The sequence below is a fragment of the Lactuca sativa genome, chromosome 8 (genome assembly GCF_002870075.4).
Source record: "Lactuca sativa cultivar Salinas chromosome 8, Lsat_Salinas_v11, whole genome shotgun sequence".
Taxonomy (NCBI): Eukaryota; Viridiplantae; Streptophyta; class Magnoliopsida; order Asterales; family Asteraceae; genus Lactuca; species Lactuca sativa.
In genome coordinates, this window is record NC_056630.2 from 191,492,222 (window position 1) to 191,507,972 (window position 15,751).

The window sequence follows — 15,751 nt, forward strand, 5'->3', positions numbered from 1 at the left end:
GTTCAAATGAGAATACTATTTAATGTGAGAACGTGAGAACACTACTTTATGTTACTATTCTACTATGAGTTTAATATGTATAGTATTGTAATAATTATAATATGAATATATTCAATTTTATATTGTTATTCTACTATAAAATTTATATATATGTGTAGTAATTTAGTAATGTGAATGTTAAATATGTGATTGTTCATATATTCGGTGATGAATAATGTCATAAAGTTGTACATACAAAATTTTAATGTGAATATTAATGTGTGATTGTTGATATATTTGTTGGTGAATAATGTCATATCGTTGTATATACAAAATTCATAGTAGAATAGTAAAATAAAGTAGTGTTCTCACGTTCTCACATTAAATAGTGTTCTCATTTGAACTTAACCCTATATATATATATATATATATATATATATATATATATATATATATATATATATATATATATATATATATAGGAATGAGTTCTATGAAAAACAAATAACTAGGGCAACATCTACCGGAACCAATAATCAAATGACATGTGTCCATTTTTTCTTCACAAAGTAATGTATTGTGGAAGTGATGTGTTGTCATGTTTTCATTGGTTCAAATATTGTTGTCCTAATCATTTATTTTCCATATAACTCTTCCCTATATATATATATATATATATATATATATATATATATATATATATATATATAGGGTTAGGTTATTTTGTTTTCATTATCTATTGTGTGTATGTATGATTGATTCTAGACCAATCATTTTAGTTATTTTAAGAAAGTAATTAATGCATATTACATGTTGAAGATATGATGGATATTAATTACATCTTCAGCATTTAATATGCATTAATTACTTTATTAAAATAACTAAAATGATTGGTCCATAATTAATTATACATACACACAATAGATAGTGAAAACATTTGAACCTAAGTATCTCTCTCTCTCTCTCTCTCTATATATATATATATATATGGTTAGGTTATTTTGTTTTCACTATCTATTGTGTGCATGTCTGATTAATTCTGGACCAATCATTTTATTTATTTTAAGAAAGTAATTAATGCATATTAATGTTGAAGATATAATGGATATTAATTATATCTTCAACATTTAATATACATTAATTACTTTCTTAAAATAACTAAAATGATTGGTCCAGAATTAATCATACATGCACACAATAGATAGTGAAAACATTTGAACCTAACTCTCTCTCTCTCTCTCTATATATATATATATATATATATATATATGCCTAGGTTATTCTATTAAAACTAATTATTGTGTTATTGTATGCATAAATGTGGGCCACTCTTTTTACTTATTTTAAGATAGTGATTAATACATATTATTGAATTAAAAATAATTGAAAAATATCATCCAATTTAACTAGAACGGTATTTTAGTCAATTAATACATATTTAATAAAGGAAATTTGCATATTTTAAGGGATCATAGATTCTATTAATTTTAAAAATCCGAATTTTAATAATTATAAGGTTTTTAATTCGGATATTCTGACATAATATGCTTATGACTATATTCAAAAATAAAAATATTCTTGAGCCGTAAATAATAAAAAAAAAATTCTTGAACCTTTATCATGAATTTAAAAAAAAACTTATTGTAGAATAACAAATTCTTAAATAATCAATTGAAGAATAAAAACAAAAAATACATTATTTCTTATAGAATACGGGTAACAATTAATTGTTAAGAATTACATTTATTGTTAAAGAATAAAACTAAAAAACTTTCAAAACTGGAAAGAAAACATCAAAAATCTAACAATGACTAATACATTCTAAAAGAATAATGTGGTCCGTTTCAATTTTATGGTCCGTTCTTCAAGCATCAACTTCTGTGATTCCAACAGAATTGGAATTCGTGATTCTGTTCCCACAGAATCGGAACTCATCACCATCTGTAGCAGTGCAAAGAAGGGATAAAAATGGTAAAATCCGAGAAATTTGAAAAGAATTTCAGATATTAGGTAAAATCCGTGAAGATCTGAAAGTCATGGAGGCTAAAAATGAAAATATAACCCATATTCTTCAATTTGACGCTGAAAGTGTGTTCAGCGTGAAAAGAGGGTTAAATCTGTGAAGTCTGTAAACATTTGAGGACTGGAATAGTTAAAACGCTGAAGTTGCAGGGACCAAGAATGTAACATCAGTCATCTTCTTCATACGAACAAAAAAGAACACGCTTTTGACTCCTAAAAGTCAAAATCAAATTTCCGTTTACAATCCTCTGATCTATTTTCTGAAAATGACGAAATTGATTACCGACAATTCTAGTTTCCATCTCGACTGTGTTGTGCAAATTCGACAATTCTAGTTCCCACAGCCTTCCGATCTTTCCATAAATCAGAAATCAAAATCGAATTCCCATTCAAATCAAACACCTCTACTTTCTCCAACAAACTGCCCATTTCTTCGCTGATTCCAATCGAAGTTTTAGCAGTTCGTGCGCCATTAATCTGCCAAATTACATAACTTGTAGATTAGTGTGTGTATTACGATGGAGAAGAATAAAACTTGCTGATGGAGCTGGAGACGGCGGCGGAGACAGGGCAGCGAGTATGTGGTGAAGAAGCAATTGTTGAGAGGGTAATCGTCATGTTCGCTGGTGGGTATGAGATTTAAAGACGGATATTAACTGATATTCCTTAATTAAAGGGATATTAATTGATTTATATATTTACCATAATTAATTAAATGTAAGATTACATATTTATCCTTTTGAAATTATTGGCCTACATTGATGCATACAATAATACAATACTTACTTAAAACATTTGAACATCTCTCTCTCTCTCTCTCTCTCTCTCTCTCTATATATATATATATATATATATATATATATATATATATATATATATATATATATATATATATATATATATATATATATATAGTTGTAAGAATTTTATAGTTAATGTAAATGACATAGACACATAGTAATCTTCAATACATATATTTATCAAAAAATTTGTGTACATAATTTTAATACGTGGAATGCAAAGACATTCACCTAATATATATTTTTCTTGAACCATATTCATTTAAAACTCCATAAGTTTTCAACTTAACTACAACTCAAAAGGATTTTAAATAATGATTTTAATTTGTTCAATAATATAATATAAATGCAAAGTAAAATGCGGTTAGTTTAAAATGGATTTTACTTTGTTGGTGCACATTTTTGGCATGCCTATAGATCTTACAATCCCTACTTGTTATTATGTTAAGGCTACTCGAAGGTGTATAGATGCCCAAGTTTACTTTAAGTTAGCTTGGTGTTGATGTATTTGAAGATTTATGTTTTGCTCGTTTTCTCATTGTAATCTCTTATTTATATGTCTCAATGTCATGAAGTTTGGCTGGTTCAAGACATTTGCAAATAGAATTCGATGAACCCATTGTTATTTATTGTTTAGTTATTTATATGTATCAAGGTGTTTTGCTCGTTACCTCATTGTAATCTCTTATATATATATATATATATATATATATATATATATATATATATATATATATATATATATATATATATATATATATATATATATATATATATATATATATATATATATATATATATATATATATATGGTGAAGAAAAGAAATGACAACATACTAAGTGCTTTTTTTTTCCTTTGAGTTTTGAACAATTAAATTTACCAAATTGGAAATGTATAATAGATTGATTGTTTTTATGTTAATTAGGGCTCATTTTCTCAAATATCATATGTTGAAATAGAGTTTGATTAAGAAGTCACAAGATTGGACTAGAAGATCAAACTAATATAGTAGGATTATACTTTCACAGACATGTCTAGTAGCACTATTTATTTCTATGTAAAATCTTATGTCAAAAGTAATATACATAATAGAAAATTATTTGGGTTTAGTGACACCCAAATATTAATTGATGCAAAGTTGATTATTTTAGGGCTAGCTTCAACATGATTTCATTATGTGGCATGTCATAAGTTAATACTCAAAAGTTTAGAATAACTTAAATTGGGTTCAGAAATTGGTGTGTTACGTATTTGTTCCGGATAATAGGAATGTTTAACAAAGTATATTGCCCATATTGATAATGAAATATGTTACCTCTATGATTAAAAATATAAGTATACTGTTATTATGGTAAAAATGAACAATACATTGATATGATTTAGCATCTAAAGAAAGCCCGAGAACCTACACATGCAACCTTAATGGCTGCTCACATGGCTAGATGATTTGCAAGATCAAGACCATGGTTTGGACTCTAATATGGGTGCATAAATGACATTAAGCCATACTATAGGGGTATAAGCACAAATTTCCCTTTCTAAAATAGACAACACGTTATCCAGTATCCACAATATCAAAAAACGCTCAAGAAACCAATCCATAAGAAACAAATCCAAACCACTCATAAATCACTCCACTTCACCCAACAAAAGTATTAGATGATGAGAAGAACAAACGTATTGCCATCAAATCTCTGCACAGATGGAAACCATTTTAGCTCCTCACTCCTTCTCTTCGCTTTTCAATCTTAAATCCTCTCTCCAACAACAACAAAATCCCAAATCAAACTCAAACGCTTTCACTCTCGCAAACGCCAAACCCATTTGTTGTAATCTCAAGAAGGATTCAGTTTTTCAATCCTTTTCAGCAATACCCAACACCACCAATTGGGTTTCTCATGTTCAGCGTGGATTAGCTGCTTTAGCGATCTCATTAGCACTAAATTTTACCCCTGTTTTGGCTGCCGGGTCTGCATTTGCATCTGAGTTTGATGTCCTCAATGACGGTCCTCCGAAAGAAAGTTATGTGCTGGATGATGCCGGTGTTCTTAGCAGGGTAACTAAATCCGATTTGAAGAATCTGTTGTCGGATTTGGAGTACCGGAAGAAAATTCGCATTAATTTCGTTACTGTTCGCAAACTCACGGTTAGTGCACACCAAGTGTTCGATTGAATGTCGCTCTACCATAACAAAGATTTATTCAGTGTTGTAAATACAAAAACACTAATGTATGAAAACGAAGTAACTTCATATGATTTGACATTGGGTTTGCAGAGCAAAGCCGATGCATTCGAGTATGCTGACCAAGTTTTGGAGCGTTGGTATCCAACACTAGAAGAGGGAAACAACAAAGGGATAGTGGTGCTTGTAACAAGTCAAAAAGAAGGAGCAGTGTCTGGAGGCCCTGAATTCATTAAGGCTGTTGGTGATACTGTTCTTGATGCCACTGTATCCCAGAACCTTCCTGGTATCCATCTAATTCTTCTCTCCACTATAAAATATTCATGTGTTTAATGCTTGTTAATGCAATGATGATATTGAGGCTCCCCGTTTATACAACAACATTTCATTCTAGAACCCAAATATGCAACATTGTAACTGGACCAGTTACCTTATGACACCTGGCACATGAATTATGCAACTAACGCCTAACAGGTTAAACAAGTTAAGGTAAAATACTAAAATGTTGCATATTTTTGTCCAATAATGGAACTTGGTTGCATATTTTGTTGAAACAACCACTTTGTTGCATAAATCAGGAAAAAAGTTGAAACGACATAGAATTTGTACCTTATCTTTTGATAATATTTGCTTATTTGTCCGATTTTCTGGTAAAAAAATAGTGGTGTTTGGGGTTCAATGACTTTATAATTTTAAGAACCTCGAACCTTAACACAAATGTGGTTAGGCTTTTTAAACTTCACCCTCATTTTGTGGTTAACCTTTATTTAGGTTAGTGGGTTACTCTCTATACGCAAAACAAAAAGACTTTGAATTTGTTTTGATTCATGTTAAACGGTAATTTTCACTAATCATTTTATTATTAATATTATATTTGAACTAACAAAAAGAAAAAGAGTAAAGAAAAATTAGTGGGGCTTTGGGATTTCAGTGCAAGAAAAAAGTTTGAAGTTAAGTTGTGGGATTTCTGATTAGTTGGTTAGGAATTTTAATGTTTGAGATAATGTGAATTTGAAATATTTTACTTTAACTTTCTAATATTAAGTAGGTCTATTTTATCTTTTAAAAAAAAATATGTATGTAATTATATGTGAACACCCCTGAAAAAAAATGATACTTAGGCCCTATTTATTTTTCTATTAACTGTTATTTGGATAAATATGTAAGAAGTTAGGACTTAATGGGAAAAGCCTCTTTTCCCTAACTTTCTCTTTAAATCCTTCTTTCTGCCTTGATTTAAAAAGAAACACCCATATATAGCTTACTAGATTTGTCGTTAAACTATGCATATATGTTTCTTTGTCTGTTTATATTTATATACTTATATTTCTGGAAAATTCAACCTTTTGTTAGAAAGTAAGACTAGTAAAAAAATTCAAAAGATGATATATGGTGATCATTTCTAAATTTAATATCAAAGTGATCAAATATAATTTGAATCACACGACAGTAGCAAAATTAAATATCTAATACGTTTTTTTTTTTTAACCGAATATTCAAATAAATAAAAAGAAGACACCGTTTTGATTTTTTAACCGTTTTCTCTCCCCTCTGCCTTATTATGATGCTATAGAATCATGTATAGTTCAAAGCAATATTTCATGGTTTCTTCATTATTGAACTATTCTCTTCCATTTGCACCTTATTTGATATTTTATACCAATAATTTTTTTTGTTGCATTATTTTATAATTACAAAATATTCTATTTTGAGATGACCTACTTGATTGCGATATACCCTTTCTAGGAAGTCACTGGAAGCAAATTACCTATTAGTCCCTTGTTGACCTTAGAAACTGTTGATCGAATTGATTTTGGAGGTGTTTTAGTCATTTGACTAATTGCAATAAAACATTGCACTTCACAAAAGAGAGGAAATTATGTTTATTCAAAGGTAAGTTCTAGGAAATAACAACATATTTTGCTATTTTTACCAATATAGGCAATGTATGTTATCACCCATATTTAGCAAAGAGAGTCAAGTAAATTGCTATTTCCCACAAATTTGTCCTTTATTCAAATTGTGAAGAGTAAAGTATGTTGCTATTTATGACATTTTTGTATGATTTGTAGTGTTGGCGACAGACGAAAAGTACAATGAAGCGGTTTATAGTACTGCTAAACGGCTAGTTGCTGCAATCGACGGCCTTCCGGATCCCGGTGGGCCCGAAGCAAAGGAAAACAAAAGGGAATCAAACTTTAAAACTAAGGAAGAGACAGCCGAGAAAAGAGATCAGTTTACACTTGTTGTTGGAGGTTTGTTGGCTATTGCTTTTGTTGTTCCCATGGCACAATACTATGCCTATGTCTCCAAAAAGTAGTTATGCTTATGCATCATGTCTAGTCGTATAAAATTGTCTTCATGGAATACAAGTGAGGAATGTAATTAGAAAGATGATATTTTAAATGTGGATTTGTATTGTTTACCGAAATGCCCTTGTTGTTAGTTGCTCTAGCAATGTACTTTAAGGCCTCATTTGTTACGCAAAACACAATATGATAAACAAATTCTATTGCATTTAGCTTGCATTGAACCGAGACTGAGATCGATGTCAATGGGACAGTGAGAGTGGGATCGAGGGCATTCATGTCTTTTGCACATTTGGAAAATTGAGAGAGAGAGTCACTCTCCCTTGGACTTTTTGGGTGCGAAAAAAATTACAATTTAATTGGGATTGCAATTTTAAAGAGACACACTATCTTATCTTATGTCATATCATGACAAACAAAATGGTATATGTCATGTCATTAATGTCAAACAAAGTACAACATATGATACAACATGTTATATGGGACTTAAGGAAGACCGTTAGTCTTAAACATATGATACAACTTGTAGAAAGTGAGATATAAATATAACTTGGATAAATTTATGGTTTATTTGATAACGTCTTGATTACAATTTGGGGTTTTAAAACTTGAGATTTAAAAGAAACGGCATTTTATCAGCAAATGGTGGATCGGAAAACTTTCCGGTGAGTATTTGTGAAGCAATGTGTTGATTTGCAGCCTCGGTGTAGTGGATTCCATCCCAATTCACATACTCAGTAGTATCATTACAAACAGTTGTTGTAATCGAGGTACCGTTTATGGTTTTTGTTTGGCCACACGCCACTTGGCTGTTGTAGTTTAGTGGTGGACCGCCGTACCCACAACATGCACCCGTTGGTTGTTCAAAACCTACAAATTCAAACATAACACCAAAAGGTTATGAGTATGTTTAGCAAAACTACCTTAAAAAATTATGGTTTTTATTTGTGTAAAAATGTTTGGAAAAATATAATTTGGTCTTACATAAAAGTTAAAAGCTACTTGAATAGGGGCATTTAAGTCTTTTGACATGGATATCTTGTGTCTTGCATCGTTTTAATAATAAAGTAGCTGAACTACATATTCGATACTGTATGGACAAAAAGATACTTTGGTCTACAAGTTTATACCTAAAACTTTGATTATAAATAGAAACTAATAACATATTTACTCTTATTTAATATAGTTAATATACTTTATCTTTTACTCATATATTTATTTCTTTTACACATGATAACAATATATTATTTAAAAGCAGTAAAATATCATGTTACATATTACTATATCATCTGTAAGGAAATGAAGTTATAACTACATTGTTTAGAGTGTAAGTATATTAACATTAAATATGTTCTTAAGTATGTTGTTAATATGATAAGGAAAAGAAAATATGTTACTATCATAAAATAAAAGATATTAATATTACACTATCATAAAAAATATATAAAACATTAACGGTTGTTTATGTTATAAACTATAATTTGTAATTTTTTATAAACTTAATCACATAATAATCATGTTTACGTATCAACCAATCCTTATCACCTACAGAAACTAAATCAAATCACATATTCACATGTTTGTCCTTTTTTTGAAATTTGCACTGTTTCATATCCTCCATGTGACTCGATATTTGTTTTCTTTCTTTCCACCATGACACGCCCACGTGGGGGGAATATGGAGTGATTTAACCGGTTTTTTAATCAACTTATTTCTTTTATTAATTACCATGTATTTTATCATATATATGTCACTTATTAAATAATACACCAAAAGTGAATTTGTTAGAGAGAAGCACTAACCGTATTTCGAGTAATTTGCAATGAGATTAGATTTAATTTTGAAGATATCGACGTGAGTGACATTTGCGTCTGAATACTGCCCTTGCAATTTCGTGGCAAGTGCATGTAATTGTATATTGAATAGATTAGCCGCTTGGTTGTGTGTAGAAACACAACCAAGGGAATCGAGCTTTGAGGGATCTGTCCCAAACTTTGCAATGTTTTGGGCCAAGCATCCAAGTGGGCCCGTGTTATGAATCCAAAAGTTTCTTGCACCATCATCATATAATTTCTTAAAAAAAAAAATTAGATACGAGTGTCAACATGTGCATATTTGTATATGTAACAAATAGCAATGTAATTTCATTGTATTATGCATTATACTATTCTGTCTTCATTTCTTCCTATTATAACAATGCTTCTAGAAAATCCAAACACAAAACAATTGTAATTATGAAAAATTATTGAAAGTAGAGTGTTGTAATTGAAAGAAATGAAAGTAGGATTGGTGTGATAATGCACAGATATATGAAAGTATGTTTCTATTTCTTAACAATCAAAAGAGTAAAATGCAATGGTGTTTTAAGGGTTGAATGCAAAAAATAGATATGAAGCTATGATGTTACAAAACACAAATAAATGAAAATACATTGATATTTCTTCTAGTCCGATGATGTTTTAAATCCGAAATTGTTTATTGATGTAAGTGGATGATATCAATTTGGTCAAAAGAAACTGAAACTAACCTTGATTCCGGCTTCAAATTCGGCTAAAACCAATGGAATCGAAGCCACAATTTGGTCGAAAGATTTTGAGTAAAATGCACCAGCAATATCATTTTGGCCTATGTCGAACATATAAAGCCCCTGGCTAAAGTAGTCTTCATCAGGTAAATACTTGTTGAACCTTTTTGCTGCCAATGGACGAGATAAAAATTAACGTTTTTTCTCATAATTTCATCCATTCCTTGGTCTATCCATGTATGTATGTATGATATGGAATTTCGGTCGTAAAAGAGTAATCTTATATTTATATTCAAATTTCAAACCATAGAAAGTATAGTATTATGACTTACACTTGGCTTGCAACTGAAGAACCCGACTCTTGAATCGAAAAAATTGAGCCACTTGTATCCCAAATGAAAACGGGCTAACTGCGTTTACGGACGGGGGTAAAATAGTCGATCCAGCAGCTGCAAAATTGCATCCTTTGCGGAAATTTGGCACACCAAGAGCTTCCAAGTACGCGTTTAGGAAAGGCAAGTCCATAGCATCCACTACAAAACACCATATATGCTCTTAGATACAAATACAAATACAGATACAATATAGATATAGATATAGATATAGATATAGATATAGATACAGATACAGATAGAGAACCAACTTAAGAAATCAATGATAAGACGACCGTCACAAAATCTCCCTGACGGTCCCTTAAAATAAGTCTGACCGTTAGGGGACTCGAGTTTATCACCGACACCGGCGACCAGGTCGCCAGTGTCGGAATTCGAGTCTCCAAAGTTAAAGACTGCTGGATAATTGAAGTCGATGCCATTGGTTAGATGTGGTATGCAGAAAATGAACAGTAGAAGAACATGTTTGTTCATATCTCTGGGGGTGGGTGGGTGGTAGGGGTAGGGGGTAGAGGGTAGGGGTGTTCTAAGTTCTAACAACAGCAACCAGGCATGATTTATGTATATTTTTGTAATGGTGGTGGGTTTCTTAAGGAGTGCTGGTAGGCTTTTGTTTGTAACTGAAGTTTGCTTTGAGGTCACTACTGATGTGAAATTTATTATATCCTTTAATGTGAAAGGACTGCTATATCCTTGTAACCTTATTGTGAATTACTTTTATACCCTTATTAGTTAAGCAGTCAAGGGTGATTCTGTTCTGTTGTCGACTAATTTGGGACTTTTTGGTAGGGTGGGTTTAAGTCTCGGCTGTTGATTGATGAGTGCGATGGTTAGTAAACAACGTGGTGTTAAATGTTAATTAAGTAGCTTTATAGAAAGGCAAATAGTAAAAGTTGCTTTCAAGAAAGGCAAGCCATGGCTTAAGATCTCTGACCTTCAATAAACAAACGTGGTGTCAAATTCTGACAAACAATTACCTAAATATTTCACTTTAATAAGTTTTTTGTTCGTTAAGTATATCAACTATATTTTTCAGTTCAGATCTTATAAAAAAGAACGGGTCCGAGTGATTATAAATTTGATATGTAAATTTTTGATGATGTAAATTCGGTTGATTCCATAAAATAAAATAAAAATATAATTAAAAAAAACAAAAAAAACTCATATGTTTTGATGTTTTTAGGGTATAAATATAAAGTTATTTTTTAATAAAAATTCTAACGTTTTTTTTTTCATATTTTTAGCAGGTTTATCGAGTAATCTTCTGATTATACATTTTTTTTCCGAAAATTCACATCCGTCTGAGTTTTTGACGAAAGAGTTCAAAAAACATTTTTCCGAGCATAATATGTTATATGACTATATATATGACACAAGAAATAGTGTTTTCATGCCTTGGAAGATTAAATACGCAACATTTTGACATCAAATAAATATTGAATTATTAAAACAAAATTTATATCAATTCAAAGATGTTGTAGGACTATATGTCAAAAAAAAAATGCAAGCTAAAAAGTATGCTAAAACCATATTATGACCTTCCATAAGGTACTTACATGTAACACCCCGAGTTCAGAAGTGCAAGTTCAGGGTGCTTGGTGTAATTAAGGAGGATTGACTCGGCGAGTCCATGGATAGACTCAGCGAGTCGAGTCGCGATTTTGGTCACGGGTTTAGTGACCAACTCGGCGAGTCGGCGGCTGGACTCGGCGAGTCGGTGCTGGAATGAGAAACCCTATTTTCAGGGTTTGCACCCTATACAAGGAACCTTATATTTTCCCCTCAGCCTCTTTGTTGCCCATTTGAGATCCAGAAAACCCTAATTCGTGAGGAAACCCCATTGTTGAGTGAACTAGAGCTTGGAGGAGGATCTTTGGTATTTGAAGCTTGAAGGTTTGGAGGCTTGTATCAGGAAGCTTGGGGAGATCAGAAATCTACAATTGGTTGGGCTCATTTCAGGGGTAAGGAACCATTTCCTTAAGCTATTTCTTCATGGTTTCATGTATGGTGATTGATATGAGATCTAATTCGAGATAGAAGCTTGGATCTGAGGATGCTACTTCAGATCTAAGCTTGTGATGGTCCTATATGTCATAAAGTTCCTGTATAAGAGTTATTGGTGAAGCCCTTTTGTCCTTAGCCTTAGCCCTAGAGTGTTTTGAGCTTATATCTCCTTGGTTTCACGTAAAGTTTGCAACTTTATGTGAGGGCTAGGCTGTAGAAGAGTGGATCTATAGATTTGAGTCCCTGCATGGCTTGAAAAGCCTTTGTATGGAAGGAGAACTGAAGAGACTCGACGAGTTCCATGGGTGAACTCGGCGAGTTGGATGAAGGTGTGCATGAACTTGACGAGTTGGAAGAACAACTCAGCGAGTCTGTTGAATATTGCCTTGGACTCAGCGAGTCTGGAGTCCTAACCTTTTTCTGGTTGAACGGTGAATCGGTGAGTCGAGGGATGACTCGATGAGTTGAGCAAGAAGGGACTCAGAATTGTGGGACTCGGCGAGTCGACGGGGAGACTCGGCTAGTAGGGTCACACAGGAAGGAGGACTTTGACTTTGACCAAGAGTTGACAAGTTAACTTCCAAGGATATTTTGGTAATTATTGGTATTTATTGAGTTCAGTCTTTTGGCATTGATCAGTGGTGGAGTTCGTGTCGGAGGTTGGAGCAGCGTGATCTTACTTCTGCAGATCGGCTTTGCGAGGTGAGTTATCCTCACTATATCGACAGGGTCTAAGGCACCAAGGCCGCCCCTTTATCGGATGGAAATCAGGTTAGTTGTTATGTTATTGATTTGCTATATGTTTGCATCCTGGTAGTTAGGATGGTATATGTTAGAGACCTGGTTAAGGTCGGAATCCTGGTATATAGGATGATGCTATGTTAGTGACCGGTTAGGTCGGTGTCCTGGTTAGAGTGTGCTATGTATGTGATCTGATAAATCGGTTGATTAGTGATGAATTGCTATATGATTATATGTTTATGTGCACATGGTTGATTGATTGTGGTTGGGTTGAGGCGAGTCTTGCTTTGTGCTGTAGGCCAACATACCCAGGGCGGACCAGATATCCCGAAGGCCCAGCGAGCGGTCCGAATAGGCTATAGCCCCACGGGGGCGGACCAGACGTGCTGAGGCTCGGAGAGTGGACCAGGCCGACTGAAGTCCCGGTGCGGGCGGACCAGTCATACTGTAGACTCAGAGAGTGGACCAGGTGGGTTGAAGGCCCGGTGCGGGCGGACCAACCACACTGCAGACTCGATGTATATGGCTAGACTCGGAGGGTGGACCAGGTGGACTGAAGACCCGGTGCGGCGGACCAGTCACGCAATAGACCTAAAGTGCATGGCTGTTCTGTTTATGATATGATATGATATGTATATGGTATATGTGGTTGGTATTTTGGGGGTAACTCACTAAGCTTTCGGGCTTACAGTTTTCAGTGTATTGTTTCAGGTACTTCAGGAGATCGTGGCAAGGCGAAGGCGTGATCGTACCGCTCCTCGTGTTTTATGTATTTATGATGTGGTTCTGGGAAATACTCTGATAATAAATGAATTGAAAACCTTTTTGTAATGAATTAATGAATATGGGTTGTTTTTGAAAAGTTTAAATTGGTTGAAAAATTTTGGACGTTACATCATGACAACCACCTAAAACATGATGCAAGTTATGAGTTTGATAAATTATTTCGGTAGACCCGCTAATGCAACCAATAAGGTTATAAAACATCATTGTGATCATTTCTTGTTGAGTGTACAACAATGTCATCACCAAGGGAAGCAGTCTTTCGGTTGAGATGTGTAGCAAATGGTCCATTGATGCAAAGTTGAAAACAATAGTTCTTTTAGCATGACATAACTTTGAAATTAACTCAATGCCAACCCATCTTAGAAATAGTTGGTGGCGACTCTATAAAGTAAAGCCTAACTTATGGCATAAATTCGTGGAAGCCACCGTTCAACCAATCACATAATCAAGACTCAAGAGGAAACAAACTTTGGAACACAACATCAAGATAGAAGGATTCATACCAAATATCCTTCTAAAAAGTCAATTTACTAAAGCACAAATAGGCCTGAGTAAACAGTCAATAAAATCCATATCTTCAAAGGATGAATGAAAGTTACTAATTCTCAATCATGGTTCAAATAGTTTAGTTTATGCACCTTCAACTGACGATGTAACATCTCAAAAAAAACATACATAAAATTTTTCATTTTTAATTTATCAATTCACATAGTATTTGTCCAAAAATCCAATGTAGTATCAAATGTATCATAATTATCAGAGTACAATAATATTCATCAATGCGGAAAATCATCAGGGGATAATATTGTGTAGTCAAGTCGAACCCTTCCTTTTAGAACTGTAAGTACCTGAAAACATTCAAACCATAAACCGTAAGCACAAAGCTTATTGAGTTCCCCAAAATACCACATACCATATACACATACATACATTTGATGGGTTTCGAGCAATACATCATTCCTATGGTGTACATGCAAACCCTAATAGCTTTTGGATCTAGTTTGTCTAATGAGCATGCAATTGAATATCCAAAGCTATAAACCCTAGATCTAGCATACAATTAATCATATTAACATAAAATAGGGTTTAGATCTAACCTTTGATTGTTATATAGAAATAACAATCAATTCCTTGGCTTCAGAAAGCTTAGTGCCTCAAGTGTTGCACCTCTAATGGAGTCACAAACACCATTAAGCAACAAGAATGAAGAGGGAAAAGAGGGGAGGCACCAAAAACGGCTGGAAACCCTAATCCAAGTGTTCACCCCATTTTTGGGGCCATAAGGGTTCCTTATATATGTTGGCTATTAGGGTTTACATCTAGGAAACCCTAATCTGACTACTTAGGCCTTAAACAGTCCAATGGACCATTACAGAAAGCCCTTGGACGATTTATTTATGTACCTCCATATAGAATTCGTCCATTTCCATCTAATGGATCCTAAGCCCAAGTTTGTAACTATCTTATAATTATAATATCAGTCTCCTTAATTTAATTAATCTCTTTTAGCCACAAGATTAATTCTTAATTAATTCTTGACTAATATCAATTAAACATTATGATTTCTCCTTTAATATATTATTCTTATAATATATTAATAAATCATAATTAAACCTCTCTCTCCTTAATTCATCCTACATATTGTTATGGTGAAGGCAACCCAAAAGGACCATGCTCATAATTGGGTCAAGTACATACCAAAATAGTTATGGACTTAGGCACCAATACAACAAGATTGTCATGGGCTACCCGCATGGTCTTTAATACCATTGTCATGGGCTGCCCCCATGGTCTTCCTTTGCAGTGTCTTGGCTACCCCAAGGTCTTATACACAAGTGTCATGGACTACCCCCATGGTCTTTCATACAAATATCACGGGGCTACCCCTAGAGCTGTCCATGCAAGTATCACATAAACTACTAGCAACATACACAATATAGTGAGATAACTCACCTGTCTCATGAAATCAACTAAGAACATAGCTTGCTGCCACACGAACGATGCTATGACC

The 15,751-nt window shown here is 33.1% G+C and overlaps 2 protein-coding genes across 2 annotated transcripts; one reads left to right on the forward strand and one right to left on the reverse strand.

Moving 5' to 3' along the window:
* The first annotated feature begins 4,406 nt into the window (after window positions 1-4,406).
* On the forward strand, window positions 4,407-7,415 carry LOC111882422 (UPF0603 protein At1g54780, chloroplastic). The gene is made up of 3 exons (XM_023878790.3): window positions 4,407-4,948; window positions 5,078-5,270; window positions 7,057-7,415. Exons 1-3 carry the CDS (start codon window positions 4,505-4,507, stop codon window positions 7,302-7,304), a joined length of 885 nt encoding a protein of 294 aa, XP_023734558.1. The 5' UTR covers window positions 4,407-4,504; the 3' UTR covers window positions 7,305-7,415.
* A 411-nt stretch (window positions 7,416-7,826) lies between these two features.
* On the reverse strand, window positions 7,827-10,819 carry LOC111882421 (GDSL esterase/lipase At1g54790). Its single transcript, XM_023878789.3, has 5 exons — window positions 10,461-10,819; window positions 10,150-10,350; window positions 9,821-9,987; window positions 9,096-9,366; window positions 7,827-8,163 (listed from the first exon to the last, which is right to left on the reverse strand). The coding sequence occupies exons 1-5, from the start codon at window positions 10,681-10,683 to the stop codon at window positions 7,895-7,897; spliced, it is 1,131 nt and encodes a 376-aa protein (XP_023734557.1). The 5' UTR covers window positions 10,684-10,819; the 3' UTR covers window positions 7,827-7,894.
* Between the last annotated feature and the right edge of the window lie 4,932 nt (window positions 10,820-15,751).